This window comes from Bombus flavifrons, chromosome 9 (genome assembly GCF_040668555.2).
Source record: "Bombus flavifrons isolate JBK064 chromosome 9, iyBomFlav1_principal, whole genome shotgun sequence".
NCBI lineage: Eukaryota > Metazoa > Arthropoda > Insecta > Hymenoptera > Apidae > Bombus > Bombus flavifrons.
This window is the reverse complement of record NC_138450.1, coordinates 9279011-9298801: the sequence shown is the minus strand read 5'-3', so window position 1 is coordinate 9298801 and position 19791 is coordinate 9279011. Positions and strand designations below refer to the sequence as shown.

At 41.0% G+C, this 19791-nt stretch overlaps 1 protein-coding gene across 1 annotated transcript in view; it reads left to right on the top strand.

Annotated features, from left to right (window-relative positions):
• Positions 1-18678, top strand: part of LOC138183031 (uncharacterized) — a 58561-nt gene extending 39883 nt beyond the window's left edge. Inside the window, exons 2-3 of the mRNA XM_069119549.1 lie at positions 8360-8606; positions 15569-18678. Coding sequence (XP_068975650.1) covers positions 8360-8606; positions 15569-15894 — 573 coding nt within the window. The 3' untranslated portion in view covers positions 15895-18678. The remainder of the gene's footprint in view (positions 1-8359; positions 8607-15568) is intronic.
• The last annotated feature ends 1113 nt before the right edge of the window (positions 18679-19791 follow it).

Here is a 19791-nt window from a genome sequence, read left to right as displayed (position 1 = left end):
ATTATTAATTTATTTTATATTTATATATTATATTATTTTATATTTATTATTAATATTCTGTATTATTTCCTCGATATTTCTAATAGATAGTGTAACTATTCATAGAACTGATCAAAACTGAAAGAAAATATCGAGTGAAAAAGTAATAAAATTAACACTGATTTTATATTTTTTAATACTCAAGAACACTTCCAGAGTTTGAAAGAACAAATTTTGTATTCCCTGTATCTTCTTTTCCGTTTCGTATTAAAATATGGAATTATATAAACGAGTTTGTCAATCTTTCTTTTAATATCATGAAAACTCAAAAAGTGGGCTTGAGTTTAGAATTATTCGCGGCAATGTATATCGTGAAATTGAAAATAGTGACGACTCTTAGAACGTTTCCTTTGATTATACTATTAATTAGTTATATCGTTAATTCGTTCAGTGAAAATTGATACTGCCAGTACCTACATCCGCATCTCATCTGAATGTCGTTTCGACTATTTGACAGCCACATTTGTGAAGTGTCAAAATCAATGTATGTATCGTAGCAGAAAATTAAGTAGACGATCGATAATTAGCTGTATCTGGGATATTGGTTACATATAGAAAGCTGTCAGTCGTTTTCGAAACGTTATATTGTACAGGTGTATTCCAAAGCGAATATCTCATTGTGTATATTATAATAGAAAATCGAACAGAATATCGTACAGGATTTTATGCTGCACTATGATCGCTAAATCTTGGTTCCTTCAAGCGTTTTTCTAATCATAGTGTTCGCGTTCGTGATTCGTCTCGTCTCTCGCGTTGTTCTGTCTAAAGAAATTGAACGTCGCGTGGAAAATCAGGGAACCTCGAGAAGCTCGAATTAGATTTCCTTGGAAATCGTGACAAATCTACTACCACTCTATCGTTTGCAAGACGATCAAGTTACTCGCAGAGCTGTCTAATTAAAGCCCATTTTCTTCCTTCCTTCTTCGTTCCTTGATATTCAGGATCAACTTGCACGAGAAAAAACAGCTGGTTCGTTTACGGATAATCAATTAGTAACAGTCACTTCCACGGTGGTTTCCCATTCGGTTCTCACAGAGTTCATGCAGCGCAGATGGCAAACTGGAACTTTCTAATTGCTTTCGTTCGAATCGTTCGATTCGATATCATTTTATTTAACCCTTCCACGTTCAACCCTTCTACGGTGTTCGAGTCTCCTCCACCCACCACTTCAGAATTGAAGAAACTTGGAGTTGGATCATTTTCTTACTACCGTTCTTATTTGTCTTCATTCACTGCGAGATATCTAATTGGTATTTCGTGATAATTTGTATAATATAACTTCACTCGAAAGGCAAATATCCAGATATATCCTGAGAGGTGGATTCCATTAGGGAGAACAGGATAGCTGATGAAGTTTTTCCTGTATAAAAATTACCAAAAAGAATACGATATTAGTTTCTCAGATCTGTCACTACACAGATTGCGCGTGTAATAATAGATTTCTTGTGTAATAATGCTTGTACATTAATGAAACTTTACGCCGTTCGTTAAATAAATAAATAAATGACGATAATGAAAATATCGATCGATTAGGTAAATTCGATAAACGAAAGAATTGTAACGATTCGCAGTATATAATAAGAAAACAGCGGACGTTCGCACGTGCATCCAGCACGGTGACATTATTAAATTTCTCCGGTGCTTTCCGCAATGTGCAACGCAACGCAACGTGTCGAAATGCTGCGGCACCGCGTGCTCACACGTGCCGTCGTCGCGGAAGTAAAAGTCAAAAGTTACTAAATCAACATTCGCGATACGATGGCTTTGCGCTTTGCTGCAATATTCTCGTATCTAACTCCGCGCGCGACGCTTAGACGCTGTTTATCAATCGAGTGATTTATCAAGCGGATTAATCTCGCAAAATTGAAGCGCGATTTCGCGAGGATCGCGCAGCCTAAAGCGCCCTTTCTCTTCTCAATGAGAAAAATTGTCGTAACGATGATTTACTTGGTGAAATATCTCGCGTTCTTCAACGAAAAAAAATAGAAAGCGCGAAAGAGTAAGAGAGCCTGGCTTAATATCATTTTCATGCTTATCACCGAGGATGTACCTTCAAAAAGTTGAACGATACACGGATCTTCTGGAAAATAATTATTCCACGAGCAGAAATTAAAGTTGGCTCGCCTGGCGCGTCTCTCCTTTTGCCAAGTGCTGAGAAAGATAAAGAGGGGAGGGGAAACCGCCGGAAACAGGCAAAATATTATTGCCAGCACGCTGCTCCATGAACTATAAATTTCCACTTGCGCTGAATTCTGTTGCGTCGCAAGAAGTTACATATTCTCCGGCGGTGCCACTGCACGGTCTCTGTTTTTTCCGTCGAGTATTCAAGAAGAAAAGACGCAGAGGAAAAACAGCAGGAAAACTATGAAATAGATATAATTCTACCTAATGTATGTACGAGATAAAAAGGAAAGCGTAGTCTTCGTTATTTACGTTAGAGTATTCCAATTACTGGCAGTCTCGTAAAAAGTCAAACGTGTCTTATATATTCGCTATACTTTAAAAGTAATACCCTGAGATTAAAACAATTTACAATAACGCCAGGTGCTCGTTGATGTCGTAATTCTGGTATTTCCAGATTTATTTCTTATACACTATCGAATCCCGTTCGAGTTTCGTCTCGTTGGCTGGCAATCGTCGTCTCATTTATCAACGATATTGCTTCATTTACCGCTTAGTCGCTCGGCTCGAACAACGTTCTTTTACGAACTAGACTCGCGAAAACGCTTGCAAAATTCAGCATGGATGTCAAGGGTCGCGCTGGGTTGCCTTTATTGCGCGGTGGAAAATTAGCGTAAATCAACGTCAGCAGAGTGGACGGTGGATAGTCGGAGTATACCATTAAACGGGGATTAACGAAATAATAGATACGACGTTTATGGTGCAGAAGGACAGAGATATAGAAAAACCTAAGTCGTGAAATGTTTGCTACAATTCACTAGCCGATATCCGATAATATTGACATAAATTCGCGTGCCAATCGATATACCGTTATGGCAACCGATAGGGTATAGCCGGATGGCTATGTATCGAGTACAATGTAAAGTCGATAAGAAATACACTGCTATATTTCCTGATATGCTCAATTAAGCAGTACTAGAACTGGGTGCGAAGCCGGAACACTAGCTACTAACCACGTGCCATGTTGTACGCGTCATTCGTGGGCGTTTGCGGAAAATTGAATGACCACGAACGTTTTATGGATGGCTCGAATCCGATGCCTGAGTCCTCGAATTTTTAAACCATGGTCTATACTAGTCTTTGTGACTTTTTCCAAAATTCTTTCTCACGACTATAGAATATTTTTTACGAGTTTCTGCGGGGTTATCTCGCGGTTTCAACTACACTGCTATGGACAGTTTCCAACAGGGATCGCTGATTAGAAAGATAATTTATTGCGTGTTCTCTTCAGCAGTGCCTTTCTGAAGTACTTTTCGCTGTAATGAAAGTGGCAACAATGAAAACTTTCTACATTCGGAGGTGTGATTCTGCTACTGGAAGAATTCTATGAGGAATTCCGAGGACACTCAAGAACGACAGTACCACGACATGAAGGAGAGACTTGAGTAGTAAAAGAAGTCGTACGAGAGTGCCGAGCATGAACCTCGTCGATGCGAGCGGAGCAAAGGGAAAATTCCCGCGTTGAAAAAAGGCGACTTGATGGCTCTGTAGTTCTGTTAAAGCGAACGAAATTAAATAACTTGGACAATTATAAAAGGAATTCAGAAAATGAATTTTAATATTAGAAAAAGACTTCGACACACGCTGTACCAGGAAAGAATTCCAATAATAAAAATCCAGTCGAAGAGTATCAAATTAAGAACTTTTGAACGATAAAAATGTAATACAATTGCAAGTACATTAAACAGAAGTTTGTAATGAAAGACCAATACCTGCAACATCAGCCATTTTCGACAAGACAAAAGTGTAAGAGTAACACCTGCAAAGAAACAAGACGTTTCAACAAAAGCAGAACAGGATTTTCAACAATTAAAAAGCCAATTTATCTGATAACGAACGTAACAAAAAGATCCAATGAAACCTCTGTCGAAGAAGAACCGAAGAAAGGATATTAAGTGATATAACACCGCCAATAATCAGACATCAGGCAATCACCGATCGTAATCAGCGTTATTTATACGAATATTTAGCAAACTATCCATTTATCCTTTTATAATTCTTAGACATTGTCCCAAATAAATGTAACGATGCATGCACGACGAGTCAATTACTAGTCATTTCGTGTACATCGAAGGCAATGTTTAATCAGGTCGCGCGTACACCGCACGACAATCGCTCTCGCGTATATTAGAGGCTGCGTAATTTCAGAGTGGACCGTGAACCAATTAAAGTAATGAACAGGCGAATTTGCCCACGGGTATGTGGAAATATTTCGCCGTTGCTTCGACGTTGCATTCTACCCCCTCCCTACCATCGTCGTTCCATTATCAACACGCGTCGTAGCAATTGCAACGAACCTTTCGACGCTGCTATCCAATTTCCCAACAGGAACAAACAAAAGGAACGCACAAAGGTACGCGTTTCCCGGTTAAAAACGATCCCTATGATTGTTAAAATTATTAAGTTGCGTAAAATATAGACAAATACCAACACATGGTGTTACGTTCGAATTAGTCCGCAGCCTGAAGGGCCGCATTTCTCGCGATAAATCTTTTTCCAATTTCTAGGGGTTTCGGATAATTGGTACATCTGCAAATTACCTTACGATTCCTCGACCAACAAGAACGACTTTTCGATCGTGTCGTCGACAATGGGAAAGCGCGCGCGCGCCTATGCCTGGCAATTATATTCTAATATCCCGTGATAAACGAGCGAGAGAAGTAGCGGAGCGTGTAATTACCCTTGAAAAATGAATCCGCCGTTGGCCATCTCGGCGCGGCTTGTTGCGAAATATCCGCGGGAGAAACGAAGGGCCCGTGGTGGAAAGTGCGCGTCTGCCCCCTTTCATAAAAGCCGGGCGTCGCAATTACGCGCCACTATGAAGTCCAGTTTAAAGTCCGTTTTCCGTAGCAATACCGCGTGCGGGCCGGAACGAATGGCCGGTCGGTGTATCAGGCCGCGGCGTAACTTTAATAAATCGCCCCTATGCGTCTCTGGTTCCGCCGTGTATTCCGTGTTCGCCGATGAGCATTTTCGCGCTCGGCTCGTCCAGTACCAGGCATTTGTTATTTTAATTATTTTGCGTACAGATCGCGGCCCCGTTATTGTCAACGTTTTTAGCGCAATAGCAACGAGTATGTCCGCGAGTATGTTCCAGCCTGGTAAGTTGGTGGACAACAGCCACGGCGAATGAAATTACGTTACTTTTCGGGCGAAATTGCGTTTGCCGAGAGAAACGAGGTAAATCGAGCTCACGCTATTAGAGAGTATTGGTCAAAGAGAAGTTTTCGACAACGATGCGGTTGTTTGCAGCGAGCACGGTTAACTGTCGACTAATTACCACTTGGAATCTTATTACTTCCGTGGCTTCATTGGTCGCCACGATTTCAATACTCGGGAATAGTGAAATATTTCTTGCGAATGGATTAAATCCTGGATTACAGCAACATAACGTTAACTGGATTCGAGCTGGCTTCGTTAATTGGCCATCGTTATACCCGTTGTTTTCGAATATAGATATCACGATTAATTCGACGTAAAATTCATTTAGAAATCACGCGATCTGATGGAAATGCTCGCGGCTTCATTTCGTAATCACGATGGTATTCGTGATTACGGTATTAATTATTAATCGAAGTAGCACGCGTTTACTTTCAATTATCCGCACATCAAATCAACGGGAAGATTTCACATGATTGCTTTATCGACGGATCGACTTCCTCGTTGCAAAACGCAGTTAATATCGAAATCAGATCTTTTCTTCTTCGTTCGTGCTAAATATACGAAATGTTGTTTCCAGCAACGAGATCTCCAGCCGATTCGAGCTGATCGATATTATTTCTCTTCGTTTATTCATGGCCGATTGCACGGCCAATAAATCGTCGCCAATTTAGTTTAAGCACGAGCTCGAATTATCCGTTCCTCGGCTAAAGTCAGCGGATTATCTCGTCGAGCGAACGATTTCCTGCGGCACGAACGACAACCCGTTCCCTGTTGGCCTGCGAATTATCATTTATTTTAACATTTAATCGCGTCATTCGATCTTCCTTCCTACTTAAAGATTCAGTCGTCAAAATGACGACGGGTATCGCTACTCTTGTCTCTCCTCCAACTTCACAATCTAGCTGCGAGAAGTTAGAGCTAAGTTAAAGTGGATTAAGCCCGTGTCAAGTTGCTTTTAAATTTTAAAAGTTTCTCGTGACTGATTTGTACGTTTATTGGAACGGAACCGAAGAGCGATGGTTTATTAAACGACGAGAATTTTTCACGATCGCGAAAATCTATCGCGGTAAATGGATCGCGACACTTTCATAAACTTTTACTTTTCGTACTTAAGAGGTTACACCGCATCGAACCATGAAAAGTAGTCGAAGTTTGCACATTTTCTCTCGCGGGTAATTACAAAACGATGCTTTAAGAAGCATACAAAATCGATAAGTTCGATTCTACGAAACTCTGTATTCCCTTGATGCGTTTTTAAATTAGCTAAGATGCATCCCATTGTTTCACAGCGAAAATACACGATAAGCCGACTGTTCTAATTTCAATCGATGACCGCCGTTATTTTGCGTCGTTGCGTCCTCCGCGCATTTGATAGAATTATCTTTTATTATCCTCCCGTTATACGTATAAACGGACAAATCATTTCGATACACGAATTACCAATTTACCGTAGACGAAAACGTGCTACTAATTCGAAAAATTGGATCGTTTGGGACGGTGCTCGGTCGTAATTATGCAGATAACTTTTACAAAACCGGGATTTAAATTGACATTCGATTTAAAAACGCGTTGAATTTCCCTCGTTCCAGATTTTCTAGTCAGAAACTGCCAACTATGCAGTCGATATTCAACATCGAATCGGCGGAAGATCATGATAACGAAGTATAGAGCGAAAATTCAATGTTTGATTAAAAATCACATCGACATTTTCGACAAAAATATTCCCTCGCATTTTTCCACGTATATGTTCTACCATTTTACGCGGAAAGAATCCATCCGCACTCTCAAAAATTACTAGAATGTTCGAAAAATATACGATTTACTTCTTCGACATCTCGAAAGAAACATATTTATTTCTTATTTATTTTTTTAAACAAGTTGGCCCTTTCTTGATACGTAGGTGAAATACCATAATACATAATTGATACCTATAAGAGTTGCCTAATTGTCTATCCACATCGGACAGCTTTCTGTACATAATTGGATTCGAAAGATGACGGAGAACCACCAAAGTAATCTAAGCTAGTAAATTTGTTTGCAAAATTTGATAGTCTGGTAATGACGTTCGAATGCTCGAATCGAAAGGTAGATTGTGAAGATGAGAACGTAAGAGGATGCCTGATCCTTCTTATAGGTGCATCGGTAATCGATGTCGATTCTTTCGAGGATCTTTGAACACTGTACATGTCTGTTGTGTATTTCATATTCGTACTATAAAATAAATAATTCCTACTATCGATTATACAGGGGATTATACAGGGATTATCGAAAAATTGTTCGTTTGAGGCTTTGTTTTCGAGAAAATCGACTTTAAATTTTCGCTCGGTACGCGTGCACTTTATCACGTCTCGTTATAACGGATTTCACTGTAGATCGTTGTCTCGATTGACGTTACTTTTTTAATTTTTAAAATTTTTTAATTCTTAAAATTTTTTAATTTTTAAAATTTTTTAATTTTTTAATTTTTATTCTATATTTTCGACTTCTTTTTTCGCGTAGAATCACCCCCTTTCCGCTTGTACCACCAGTTACCAACCTCCCTGTATAAAGTAAGTAAATATATTTCACGTAAATGTTTCTAATATCCGCGTTAAAAAAACGAGAAAATTTTCTACACTCGGCAAATCTATATTATTGACGATAGTTTCGATGAAATGAAATTGCAACGCTTTTACGTAACTCTACTCGCATAATGTTACCAAAAAGATAAGAAACTACGATGGTTCATTGTCAACGAGTAACAAACAATTCGTAAACAAATTGAAACAATTGTAATCTTGGAAAATCTCATCGATCGAAACTGTGGATAGCACCAACAGGCAACATTCCAAGCCCCCGTTCGCGTTTCCTAAATCTGCCGGCTTTACAGCAGAGTCCGGCTTTGCAGCAGTCCGGCTTTGCCGATCGGAACGCGTCAGAGCGCGTTTGCGTTAGCACGCGAACGTAATAAATCCATTTGTGCCGGTATTGATTTCAGATAATGGGCAAGTGGTACGTGGTGGAGGTGCTGGAGCACAAAGTCGACTCGTCGAAACCTGCCGTTGGATCGTACGTGGTCGATTCTTGTCCGATCGTGAACCTAATGGAGGCCGAGAAATCGGCCAAGTTCTTGTCCTCGTTGAAGCTATTGTGGGTGGAGGAGGCCGGCAGTGTGGAATACACCTTCCGGATACCGGACATCACCAGGAAGCCGGGCTTCTGGATCTCCTCCAGTTTTCAAAATGGTAACTCGTTCCCAACCACATTACAATTTCGGAACACGAAGAGGGCATTTTAGGTGCTGTGAAATTCGCAAAGGAAGATGGTTAAAAGATATCAAATTTCTACTTCAGGCACCTAAGATTCTGATACGTCACGCCATCATCGTACATGGCACACTTCGTCGTCGACGATGATTTTATTGAAAAATTACAATCCGAAGATGAGAAAAATGAAATATAGCGATAATCCTTCGTATTCGATGCGTTCCATCTTGTTTTAGAAGCAGGTTGTAGTTTAATAACAAACATATTTCGCAGAATATTTGCATATTTAATGTAATATTTTACTTATTTCTTTTGTCCAGTTTTATCGTTATTAATTAACAATTTCCTTTGCAAAGTAGCTGTTGAATCTTCTCGTTTCGTGCATTCGTTTCGAAGTTACGATCGTTTGAGGTGGACAAACTTACAATTCGCTTCTCGGGTTATCTCATGAATTTTTTTTTTAAACTATCCCATCGCGTTTGCCATAAATGATTGTGCTTTCACGAGGCTTTAGGATTCATAGAACGACGCTTTATCAGAATTTTAGGTGCGGTACTTTGATCATCCTTCTTTTGCGAATCGATGAAAATTTTCACCAGCTTTTCCCAAGCGGAAAAAATAAATTCGAATAATCATTTGACTTTTTCGTCTACTTTGTTCTCTTTTCTTTTCTGTTTTTGAGCGTTCTTAACAAAAAGCTGTGGAGATTTAATATTTTTTTCTGTTAAATCTGTGAAAAAGAGTGAGAATCGAGTAGATAAGCGTAATTCCCGACAATGATTCTGCCGTCCACGATTTTGCTGAACGGTTTTTCTCGGTCCGCGAGGATAGTCACCGTGCCATTCGTGGCGCATAAAACGGAAGAATAATTCCCCCGTGAAACATCGCAGTTGGTGGCGTGAGGGGGAGAAAAATAAAAAATAAAAAAGCTACCCGGTTAGTTCCTGCTCCAATGAAGTTTCCTCACCGATAGATAATAACGAACAGCTCGATAACTTGGAGCTACTCGGTTCGAACTTCTTTCAAAGACGATTATCGTAAGCTGACGAGGTAACCGATTTCCCAGAAATATACTTTGCTCGATAACTGACCAGATTAAACGCGGCCAAATTGGCTAGTCGCTAATGTGAATGCTCGTGCGTCGTGTTTCTCAGTTTAACGATATTATGTTATTCGTTTTGATTCATGGATGTCAAAGTAAGAAACGATGACACATACGAAATGTAAGTGAGATAACATAAATCTTTGTTACCAGTGTATTTCTAACGTGAAATGGAGAATTATTTATAGCTTGAGAAATAAGCCTTGGACGACATTTTTATGCACTTTTTCTTTCTTCATTTCGATGTCTAGAAACGACTTTACAAATATCATTCGCGTATCTCGTGACATACGTACTGTGTACTACGTATATACGTGACTGTATGTGTACAATATACTGGCAAATATACAGGGTGGTTGGTAACTGGTGGTACAAGCGGAAAGGAGGTGATTCTACGCGAAAAAAGAAGTCGAAAATATGGAATAAAAATTTTTCGTTTGAGGCTTTGTTTTCGAGAAAATCGACTTTGAATTTTCGCTCGGTACGCGTGCACTTTATCGCGTCTCGTTATAACGGATCTCACTGTAGATCGTTGTCTCGATGGAAAAATTTAAAAAATAAAAAAAAAAATTTTTATTTATTGAGATATGTATAATTTTCTGTGCTGGGCTGGGTTAAATGCGTAGTAGAGATACTTGTATGTGAATATCAGTGTGTGGAGGTATGTGTGTGCGCGGCATCTAGAAAACAGATGTGTGTAAACTAGTCAGTCGTTTAACAGTCGGGTATAGAAGAAAGTGCTGAGACGCGTGCAAGTGTGTATCGATGAATATATAAGGAATCGTCCATGAAATAAATATATTACTATTTTAATATGAATCCTCAGTGTAAATTTAGTGTTCCTATAACATTATTTCGGCTTCAAAGATCCACAATTCTCAACATTATTCTATATTTTCGACTTCTTTTTTCGCGTAGAATCACCGCCTTTCCGCTTGTACCACCAGTTACCAACCACCCTGTATATTTGTTTTTAGCGAAAGATCGAGCTGACACTCTGATCAGTAATAGTCCTGTATCGAACTATAGTCGTGCCCAATATAAAAACCAAGGCATTCTTTTAGTCACTGGTTTTCTTTTTTAACGAAATAATTCTCGTGACAAATTCCTGTTGCCGATGTAGAACTGTTCTGTTCTTCTGCGTGATAAGACCAGAATTTTGTTAGGATATACAGGAAGGAGATTGGCGCTTAGATAGATTCCTCTATCGAGGAAATTAAGATCCATCATCTGGTTCGAAATCGTGTCTCGGTATGGTCCGATAGATTCTAAACAGAACTGTTCCTACAAGAGTAGTGGCTTACCAGTTGTCAGCTCCTAACTTCAAAGCAGTTTCAATTCATTGACCCGATGCAGCTTTCGTAGTTAGTGATCAATGAGCCGTATAAACGCGATAGAACAAAGGGGGCGGAACGAAATAGCCAATCGAACTGGTTGACTCCTAAGAACGAGATCGACAAGAAGGTAAACGGTCACTTCCATGGTAAAAGCGTCTTTTATCATAGTTTTCCATCGAAGCTAGTCTCGCAAGAACTTGCAACCTTTGTTGACTTTCGAACAAAATTCACCAACGATATCTGTGATATCTTCCTGTTGGAAATCTTTCAGTCCAATCGTCTGAAATACAACGAGGGTGTGAATTCATGTCGACTACGAGTAATGGAAATCCGAATGAACGTTCTTCGTCGATTATTGGTAGCGATCGGATTGGGACGAACGACAGAATGTAGAACGACTGAGAAACGCTGAGAACGATAGAGGAAGAAATGGTTTGAGGCGTGAAATATGTGGAGTAGTCGGTCAAAAGGCGATCACAGGGGAGGACAATTTCCGCCGAACGATCGCCCTCTAAGCGGCTAATTATCGAGCTCTAGAGACTTAGGAACAAAGTAGGAAACCAGTGGCGGCAATTAAAGTCGTAAGGTGCATCCGATAACGATCTTAATGAATTCCCAGGTAGTCGGCGTGATTATCGGTTAACTGTCAGCGAGAATAGAGCCGAACGTGGTCTCGTTGGTCATGCCGGAGAGAAGTCAGCCCATCCAATTATGGGCTGGCTCGGGATAGAGAAACGAAGCCGCGGGGAAGCGAGGAAAATCCGCGAGAAACCGCCGACGCGGAAAATAATTTTTCAAAAGCCCCTTTTTTCATCTCGCGGCTCCATTCTTCTGTCTCGTATCCACGGACAGCTGAGAGTTGGCGAAAGCGAGCACAATGCGTTCGCGGATCGAGATTTCTCGAAGCCTCCTCTACCTTTTCTCCTTCGCCAGAAACTTATCCCTTGGACTTGGTAGCGAGGCGACGTTTAACTTGAATCTCGTCTTTCCAAATTTTCGTTTAGTTTCAGGCTCTTCTTCCGTTCCTTTGTTTTTTTTTCTTTTTTATTAGAGTAGCACCGCGTTATTAAATGGTTGGATTTTGCTTCATTGACAAATTGGCTACCAGGCGAACCTTGTGTCTTGTCCACAGTGGCGCGCAAAAGTTTGTTTTCCTGATAGATTATTTGCTGTATGTTATAAAAGCGATATTTTTATAGAATTTCAACTGATATTATATTACAGCGTAAAATATTAGCACTTTGCTGTTATCGCAATATCGAAGCGCTACAAATTTTGCGATATTATTGTTCGTTCAATTTACGGTGTTTCCCAAAAGTATTCAGGCTTGCGCTAATTTTATACCATTGCGTGCTACGAAATATACAGGGTGGTTAGTAACTTGTGGTACAAGCGGAAAGGGGGTGATTCTACGCGAAAAAAGAAGTCGAAAATATAGAATAAAAATTTAAAAAATTAAAAAAATAACGTCAATCGAGACAACGATCTACAGTGAGATCCGTTATAACGAGACGTGGTAAAGTGCACGCGTACCGAGCGAAAATTCAAAGTCGATTTTCTCGAAAACAAAGCCTCAAACGAAAAATTTTTATTCTATATTTTCGACTTCTTTTTTCGCGTAGAATCACCCTTTTCCGCTTGTACCACCAGTTACCAACCACCCTGTATATGCAAAAATCCGTATCGTACATATTGTGACAGATTCCTTACGTGATCAATCGCCGATATAATCGACTCAGCATCGTATCTGAATTCATGGAGCATAAGATGAAGGCGAATCGACGAAACAAGATCGCGATCTGGCGGGTTAGCAAAAAATTCAGTTTCGAAACAGCGGAACAAAGCATACACTGATTTTCAACGGAAAATATCTCTATGACGTTTCTGTTGACACGCTACTAAAAATTCCACGAATTCAACAGACTTTATCGAAACAACGAGACCGTGTCACTTTTTAAACAGAGTTCTCGCGTCTCTTTGTTTGTCGCGTGCTTGCTTCCTGTTTTTAGTGCCAATTCCCCGATCCTCCTGTTTCTACCGTAAAACGGATACAGTCCGGATAAAAGCACTCGACTTGGAAAATGAAAAATAAATCAAAGGCGTGTGTTGCGCGCGAGAACGACAAGATCTCTCCGTAGCAGTCTTGAATTCATTCCCGTAGCGTTTCAGTTGTTCTCTGTAAGCTGCTGCTATTGCGAATCATCGTTGAAACGTGCGCATGCCGTGAATCGACGCGGAAATAAACAAGGCAACGCGGCAAAATAATTGATGAAATGATTCGTTCGATGAAAACGTAAAGTCCTTCGGCAGAATTTCAGGCGACCGAACGGCCGCTCCAATTAGTTTCATACGATTAAACGTCAATATCCCGAAGGCTAGTAACCGTTTACATGATGAAACAGCTTAATGGACGACGCAATAATAATACGATAGTGCTGGCTGTTGACGTTATTGCGATTGGCACGTAACAGACGCGTGACAATCACTTCCCGAAGTAATAATACCCGCCGTTTTATCGGCCAAACACTCAACAGGAACGTAACGTTCGTTTAACGATTAAAAAAAAACGCCAAATTTAACGATCCTCCGTATTGTACAGGGGTGTTGATCATGATGGGCCACGATTTTTCAAATCGTTCCGCCCATCTTACGAAACGATGTTTCGAACAAAAGTTCTCAACAACGATCATCCCGTATATTCGATTATCTGGCAATTCTTCGAGCACCCAAGCCGACGTTCATCGTTGGAAAGGCAAATAACAATGGTGAGATCGTTGGGAAAAGTAGAACGTACGCATTGAAGGTAAAAAAAATGAATGGCGATACGTAGATGCGATATGTGGAATGGCATACGTAAACTGAGCGCGACATCCGATAATCCTATCTGCGCGTATCCCTAATCAGTGGCGTAAGTACACCATCAACGACATAATGGCGCGTAATGTGACAGATTTCCAGCGGGAGCACACCGGCATTCCCAGTCGTCGTAGACAATAATCAGACCGATTCACTGATTTCCGCTGCTGATTCCCCTTGAATCGCGGCTGCGTATTCCCCGATTTCAAATCATTTCGATGCTTCAGTTGCATTCGTTTGGAACGACTCAACGTCACGTCTATGGAATGCATAGAATACACGAGAGAAATATTGCTGCGAACAGAGACCAAGTTGCTGCTATAGTTTCATATGCATTATCGATGGATTTCCGTGAAATTAAAATCAACAAGGGAAAATGGTGATCGAGAAGATTTTCGAAGAAAATTCGGGATCAGATTCAGCACTTTTTCTCCGCAGGATCGGATCTCGTTCTCTTTATCACAATTTTATTGCAATGTTTCTTTCCTCGGTTTTCTAGCTGCGTTTAAAGCTTGACATTAAATGAAGTTTCATCGTTTAGTAGCATTTAATTCGGTGTTATAGTTAGACGGATTTAGACAGTATGGATTTTTACTCTTTCTCTGTGTGAATAGCGAACATCCTGTGATAAATCTCGTAGTTTCCAAGGTCGTACTACGAGATACAATCGCCAGGCAATTCCTGCGGTTAACCGACACAGAGTTAATCAAACTGCCGTTCATCCCCCGTCGTGCAACATTCAAAATCCACCAACGATTCGAACAATTTGTTCATCTTTCGTTCTGGTACGCACGAATGATGCACCGCGTTATGATGTCGCTGTGATGGATCCATATAAAAAAACAAACTTCGACAGTTTTATATTTTCAATATCAGAATTTCAAGCTGCATGTATATTGCAGCATTGACCCTGCTACGTTCTCCCGGCCATTTTCGATACAGCTATATTTTTTCAATTTTTCGATCGAAAAATATCTCCATAAATAGTGTCCTATCTCTATGCATGATTCCCGGTTTCGATTTTACGTTAAACATCCTGTTAAAACGTTGCGAGCTCTTTTTGCTCGCTAAAATGAGAGCAAGATTGAAATATAAAAGGATTTAAGAATATTATACAAACCTGTGGAATCACGTGGCGTCACCGGTTCAAAATTCCAATGACATAGCATCACTCGTCTTTCTATATCGGAAGTATTATTTTACTATTTGTTTAATTATTTTCGACCTCGTTAGCCTAGAAAATAGATCGCTGCCTTACTATCGCTCCTTAATTAACTGGTCGCTTATTTACTCGATCTATTCTACTTTCATTTCACTTTATTACTACCTAACCCTATCTTTGATCTCGCTTGTCTTTCTTTTTCTTTTCTAAATCCCTCAGCCAATTTACTTCGCAATATCTTCCGCCCCCACTTTCTCCAGGCTACCCCTCGCTCTATCTACTTCCTTACATTCTATACAGTATAGTAATGTATCGCAGTTCTCTCCCCCTCTACGCACATTCTACACTTCTTCTCGTCTTCCTCTGGCCAGAATCTGCTCGCTTCTTCTACATTAGGTGTTTCTTCTCCTTCCTTGCTTCCTCGTTACCGCTTACATTCGTGTTGCAAGCATAGATCTCTAATCGATCGCGACGATTTCGACAGGTACGCTGACAGTGTCGGAGAGACCGTACCACCAGTTCACGGGGAACGTGCACGTAATGAAAGCCGTGGCCTCAGACATGGTGTTGACTTTCTGCTCCCGGAGCCCGGACAATCAACTGTATTCGTTGCTGCTCTCGCGAGAGCACATCTTACAGAAGAGCGATAAACGAGGCGTTCACAATCTGCTGAGCCGTCGGGGCCTCAAGAACATCAGCATCCGGGAGACCTGCATGAACAACGCTGTCTACAGAAGAGGATCCTTCAATCTGGTTGGCTGGCTGACTTTAATAGGAATACTATCCACCTTCTTCTTCGGTTCTTGGTAGTGGTAATCATCGAAAGGAAGAAACGATCAAATTTTCGGGGTAAATCGTTAGTTGCTTGGCGAGTCGATTAACGATGATCTTTAACAATCCTTCTATCCGAGTTCTCGCGATCTCTACTGTATACTGCGAGTCCTCCGAATCGACAACTCCGACCGTCCCGAGAGAGATCGCCTGTGAAACGAAATAAATAAAGCTCGTTGCTCACCCTCGAGAAGAGGAACGAGATGACAATTTCCGCAGGTATCGAGAAAAGGACGATCGATTTTAACGACATCAGCCGATAACAGAAGACTCCTCTTTTGATCGCGAAAGAAAAGCTCCCCTTAATTGCCAACGCAGCTAACGATCACGCGACTTGTGTCTGTTGCACGGAACCTCGACTGCGGCGTAATCGTAACGAGAATCTGGTCGTCTCGCGTCTGTCCGACGATGGACGAACGAGAAACGCGAATCTATCGTTGGCCTCGTGATTCAGCCATGTGAATCCTGTACGAGAAAGGATGCACAGTCGTCAGGGCGGTTCGACCGGCTGTTGTCCTTTTCGGCACGATGCCAACGGCACCAAGGGAACGATTCCGCTGGATAGCGTGTTGTGCTGCGTTTTCTTGTCCAGGTTCTTCCTGTGCTTATTACCGCGGGACCTCTGTTCCTCGAAGGAGCTGCCAATCCCTCGAGTCCTCTCGACTGAAACAACACGGACTCGAAATTTGTGCAACCGCGCGTTTACGATAAGTGAGACGATCGCATAAATCGAGGAGGAACCGGAATGTTCAAATTCTCCATGCTATTGACTCTCTCAGTCCTCGACAACAGCGGCATTGGCAAGAAATTGGAGAAAGCAAAGTTCTGTTCCTTTTACGCAACATATCCGATTTTCCATGTCGCTGTATATGCTACGAAATATGGTACGCGGTTTTACTTTTCATCATAGGTTTGCTTATAAAATATTCTCAGGTTTATCGTTCTTCGACAAACATATCAAAACACGTTACTTACTGAGGGTTATTCAGGAGGGAAATAAAATGTTTGACACGCGAGGATGAAATTTGCCGGCGTTAACGCTGGCCAGGACTGAAAGAGTTAAACGTTCGGAGAACTCGTTGTTCCAGCTAAGATAATGCTCGTTTGAGAAAGCGAAACGAGCGTTCCCGTGAACATTAGTCACGTTAGATAGAAATGCATGTTGTATGTATCTCGGTTCGTGGATTTAAGAAGACAATAGTAATATATCGTGGGCGATCGCGTCGCTTCGACGAAGATCGATCGAGTAGCCGATTATAAGATTCGTCTATTCGCTCGTTGAATGAGCGAGAAGGGAAAGCGAACGGTGCACAGAGGAAGAAACGGATAGCCTCGGATGACTTGAGTGCGTCGTTCCTTTCATTCCGTAATGTGGAAGTTTAACGAAATTGCAGGTTTCGTTGTGACACGATCGGTACGATTCTTTGCTCGCCGAAAGTGATCTAATCGAGAGAAAAATTCAAGTGAACCGTGAAATTGAAATTGGAAAATCATCAGCTGAGACAAACACGAAATTCGACGATCGTGTCGCGATTTTTCCCTGCGCATCTCTCTCCTATTTTCAGCTCCGTTTTAGGATAAAGAAATTTCCATTCTAAATAAATCGCAATTAACGAATGGATTCGATTATCGAGGACGATTTTATTCGACGACGAAGAAGCAGCAGCAAGAGCAGTGTACGTTGCACGATTGTATAAATAGTTGAACCCTATCGTTAGAGATATTACTCGTGGCATGGAAGGTCAAAGGTTGTTCGAAGGTTGGGCCAATGGTTCGACCGAATCGAGTAGCCGCGTCCTTTCTGCCTCGATCACATTCGCTTTTCATTCGATATTCGTACGCTAAACACACACGTGCATACACACAAATACACGCAGACCGTTATCACTGGCGCATAGAAACACGCGACATATCGTTTTATACTTAGCCGAGATTCGTTCGAGACGATCTTTTTTATAAAGTCCTTTGAATTCTACCAGTCTTGCGTCTTCGTATGCCTTTTTATACGAACATCCGAGCGTGCAAAATCTTATACTTGACTTTTACTCTTTTCTATGCGCCACCGTTTCAATGCCAACATATCACACGCTCTATCCGTGGACAATATCGTCTGCGACTCGCGTCTTCTCTGTCGATGCGAATTTCAAATGTTTCATACAAGCTATAACGATGGCTAACGATTTTCGAACAGACCAGGAACACAGCAAGACTATCGATTCACACATTTACATAGACAGCGTGACAATGTTTTTCGTACGTCGCATGTTTTCTCTGAATATATTCGTGAAAGTGTAAACGAACGCGTTCGAGCGAGTTGTTCAATGCGTTGAAGAAGAGCAAGAATTATCAGAGCTTCCCGCGAGAACGTGATCTCATCGACCGTGTCGAACGGGGAGGGGAATTGTTACGATTTGTTTGAGAAGTTCAAAGTAAAACCCTGTGCGGTGTATATACATCCTCGGATCGAATAAAGCTAGGCGTCGCGCCGTCGTCGTGGCGCCTCTGACGAACGGTGTCTGAAAGGACGATACAATATACGCATGGGGAAACTCGTTAAATTATTGTACACTTTTCGATGGCAATCGCAAGGGAGTACACCGTGTTATGTTTTAAATGCTCTAGAGTCTTTATTTATTGTACAGAATGCTCGATATATAAATAAATGAATGAATATATATACAATACGATCTAGTACCTAATACGATATAATCGTATTCGCTTATTATGTGTATAAATATGGAACAATAAATCACTTCGACGGTTTCCAACGATTTTTCTTTTCCCGCAATCTCCTCTCGTTCCAACCGAAATAATAAATACGTAACGCTGGGAAGGCAGAAGTTGCTACCAACGTCGGAAGGTCTCGCAAAGTTTTACGTAAGACCGTTATAGTACGTTGCGACTCGAGTTAACGATGAGATAGGTAACGACATTGGGTTGTGTATCGCGAGTCTTTGAACAAAGTTATACTGAAAATGAAGCAGCTATCGAAGAGGCGTATTGAGTATAGAAATCAATTTCTCGATACAGTCTTTACGAATATTTAAAATTATCACTCCGAAATCTGATACTATTTTTAAAGATCGCGATAGTATTTGATTCTGTATAAATAATTTTGAACGTATGATCAATGCTAGAATTGAATTCTCGCTAAATATATCGAGAAACGTATTGATTTTAGTTAAGGTTGATGAAGCTGCAGGAAGAGAAGAGACAAGCAAACGTATAAGATCGTGCGTGTATGTGAGAAATCAAGCTGGAGGATCGAAGGAAGCTTTTTAACGTTACGTAACAGCGTCTCTAGCAAAAAAGATAAAATCTTTCGGCGAACAGGCACCGGTAACTAACTTGCAACATTACTGTCGGCTAGAACTAAGCGGGAGTAGAATGGAAATGTCCAGGGGGGCCAATAATTAAGGTTAATTTTGCAATTAACCCCAGGCCGTTGCGCGAGCTTGTACGGTCATCAAAACCTCTATTCCTCCCCTTCTCGCATCCAGCCCATTTCCATACATTTTCTTGTTTTAATTTTCTTCCCCATCCTCTGTCTTCTGCCTGTCTTCTTTTCTACTCGCACCCCTTGCCCTAGTCCTGACTGCTTAACAAACTTCCACAACCTCGAGGAAGAACTTCTAACGCCGTTCAACGAGCTACAATTACTTCGCCCTGATTCTTGCCAACTTCTAATATCGAGACTAATTTTCCGCCTTGAGGGAAATTAATGTTCCACCGTTGCTCTCTCGCGAGATTCTAAAACGGAGCTAATTCGCCCGAGCCATGAATCTTAGAAACCTTTAGCAAAGCTCGCGCGATAAGATTCGTCGGTATCGTTCTCTCAAAGCAGCAGATAAATTAGAAAATGCATCACCAGGATAG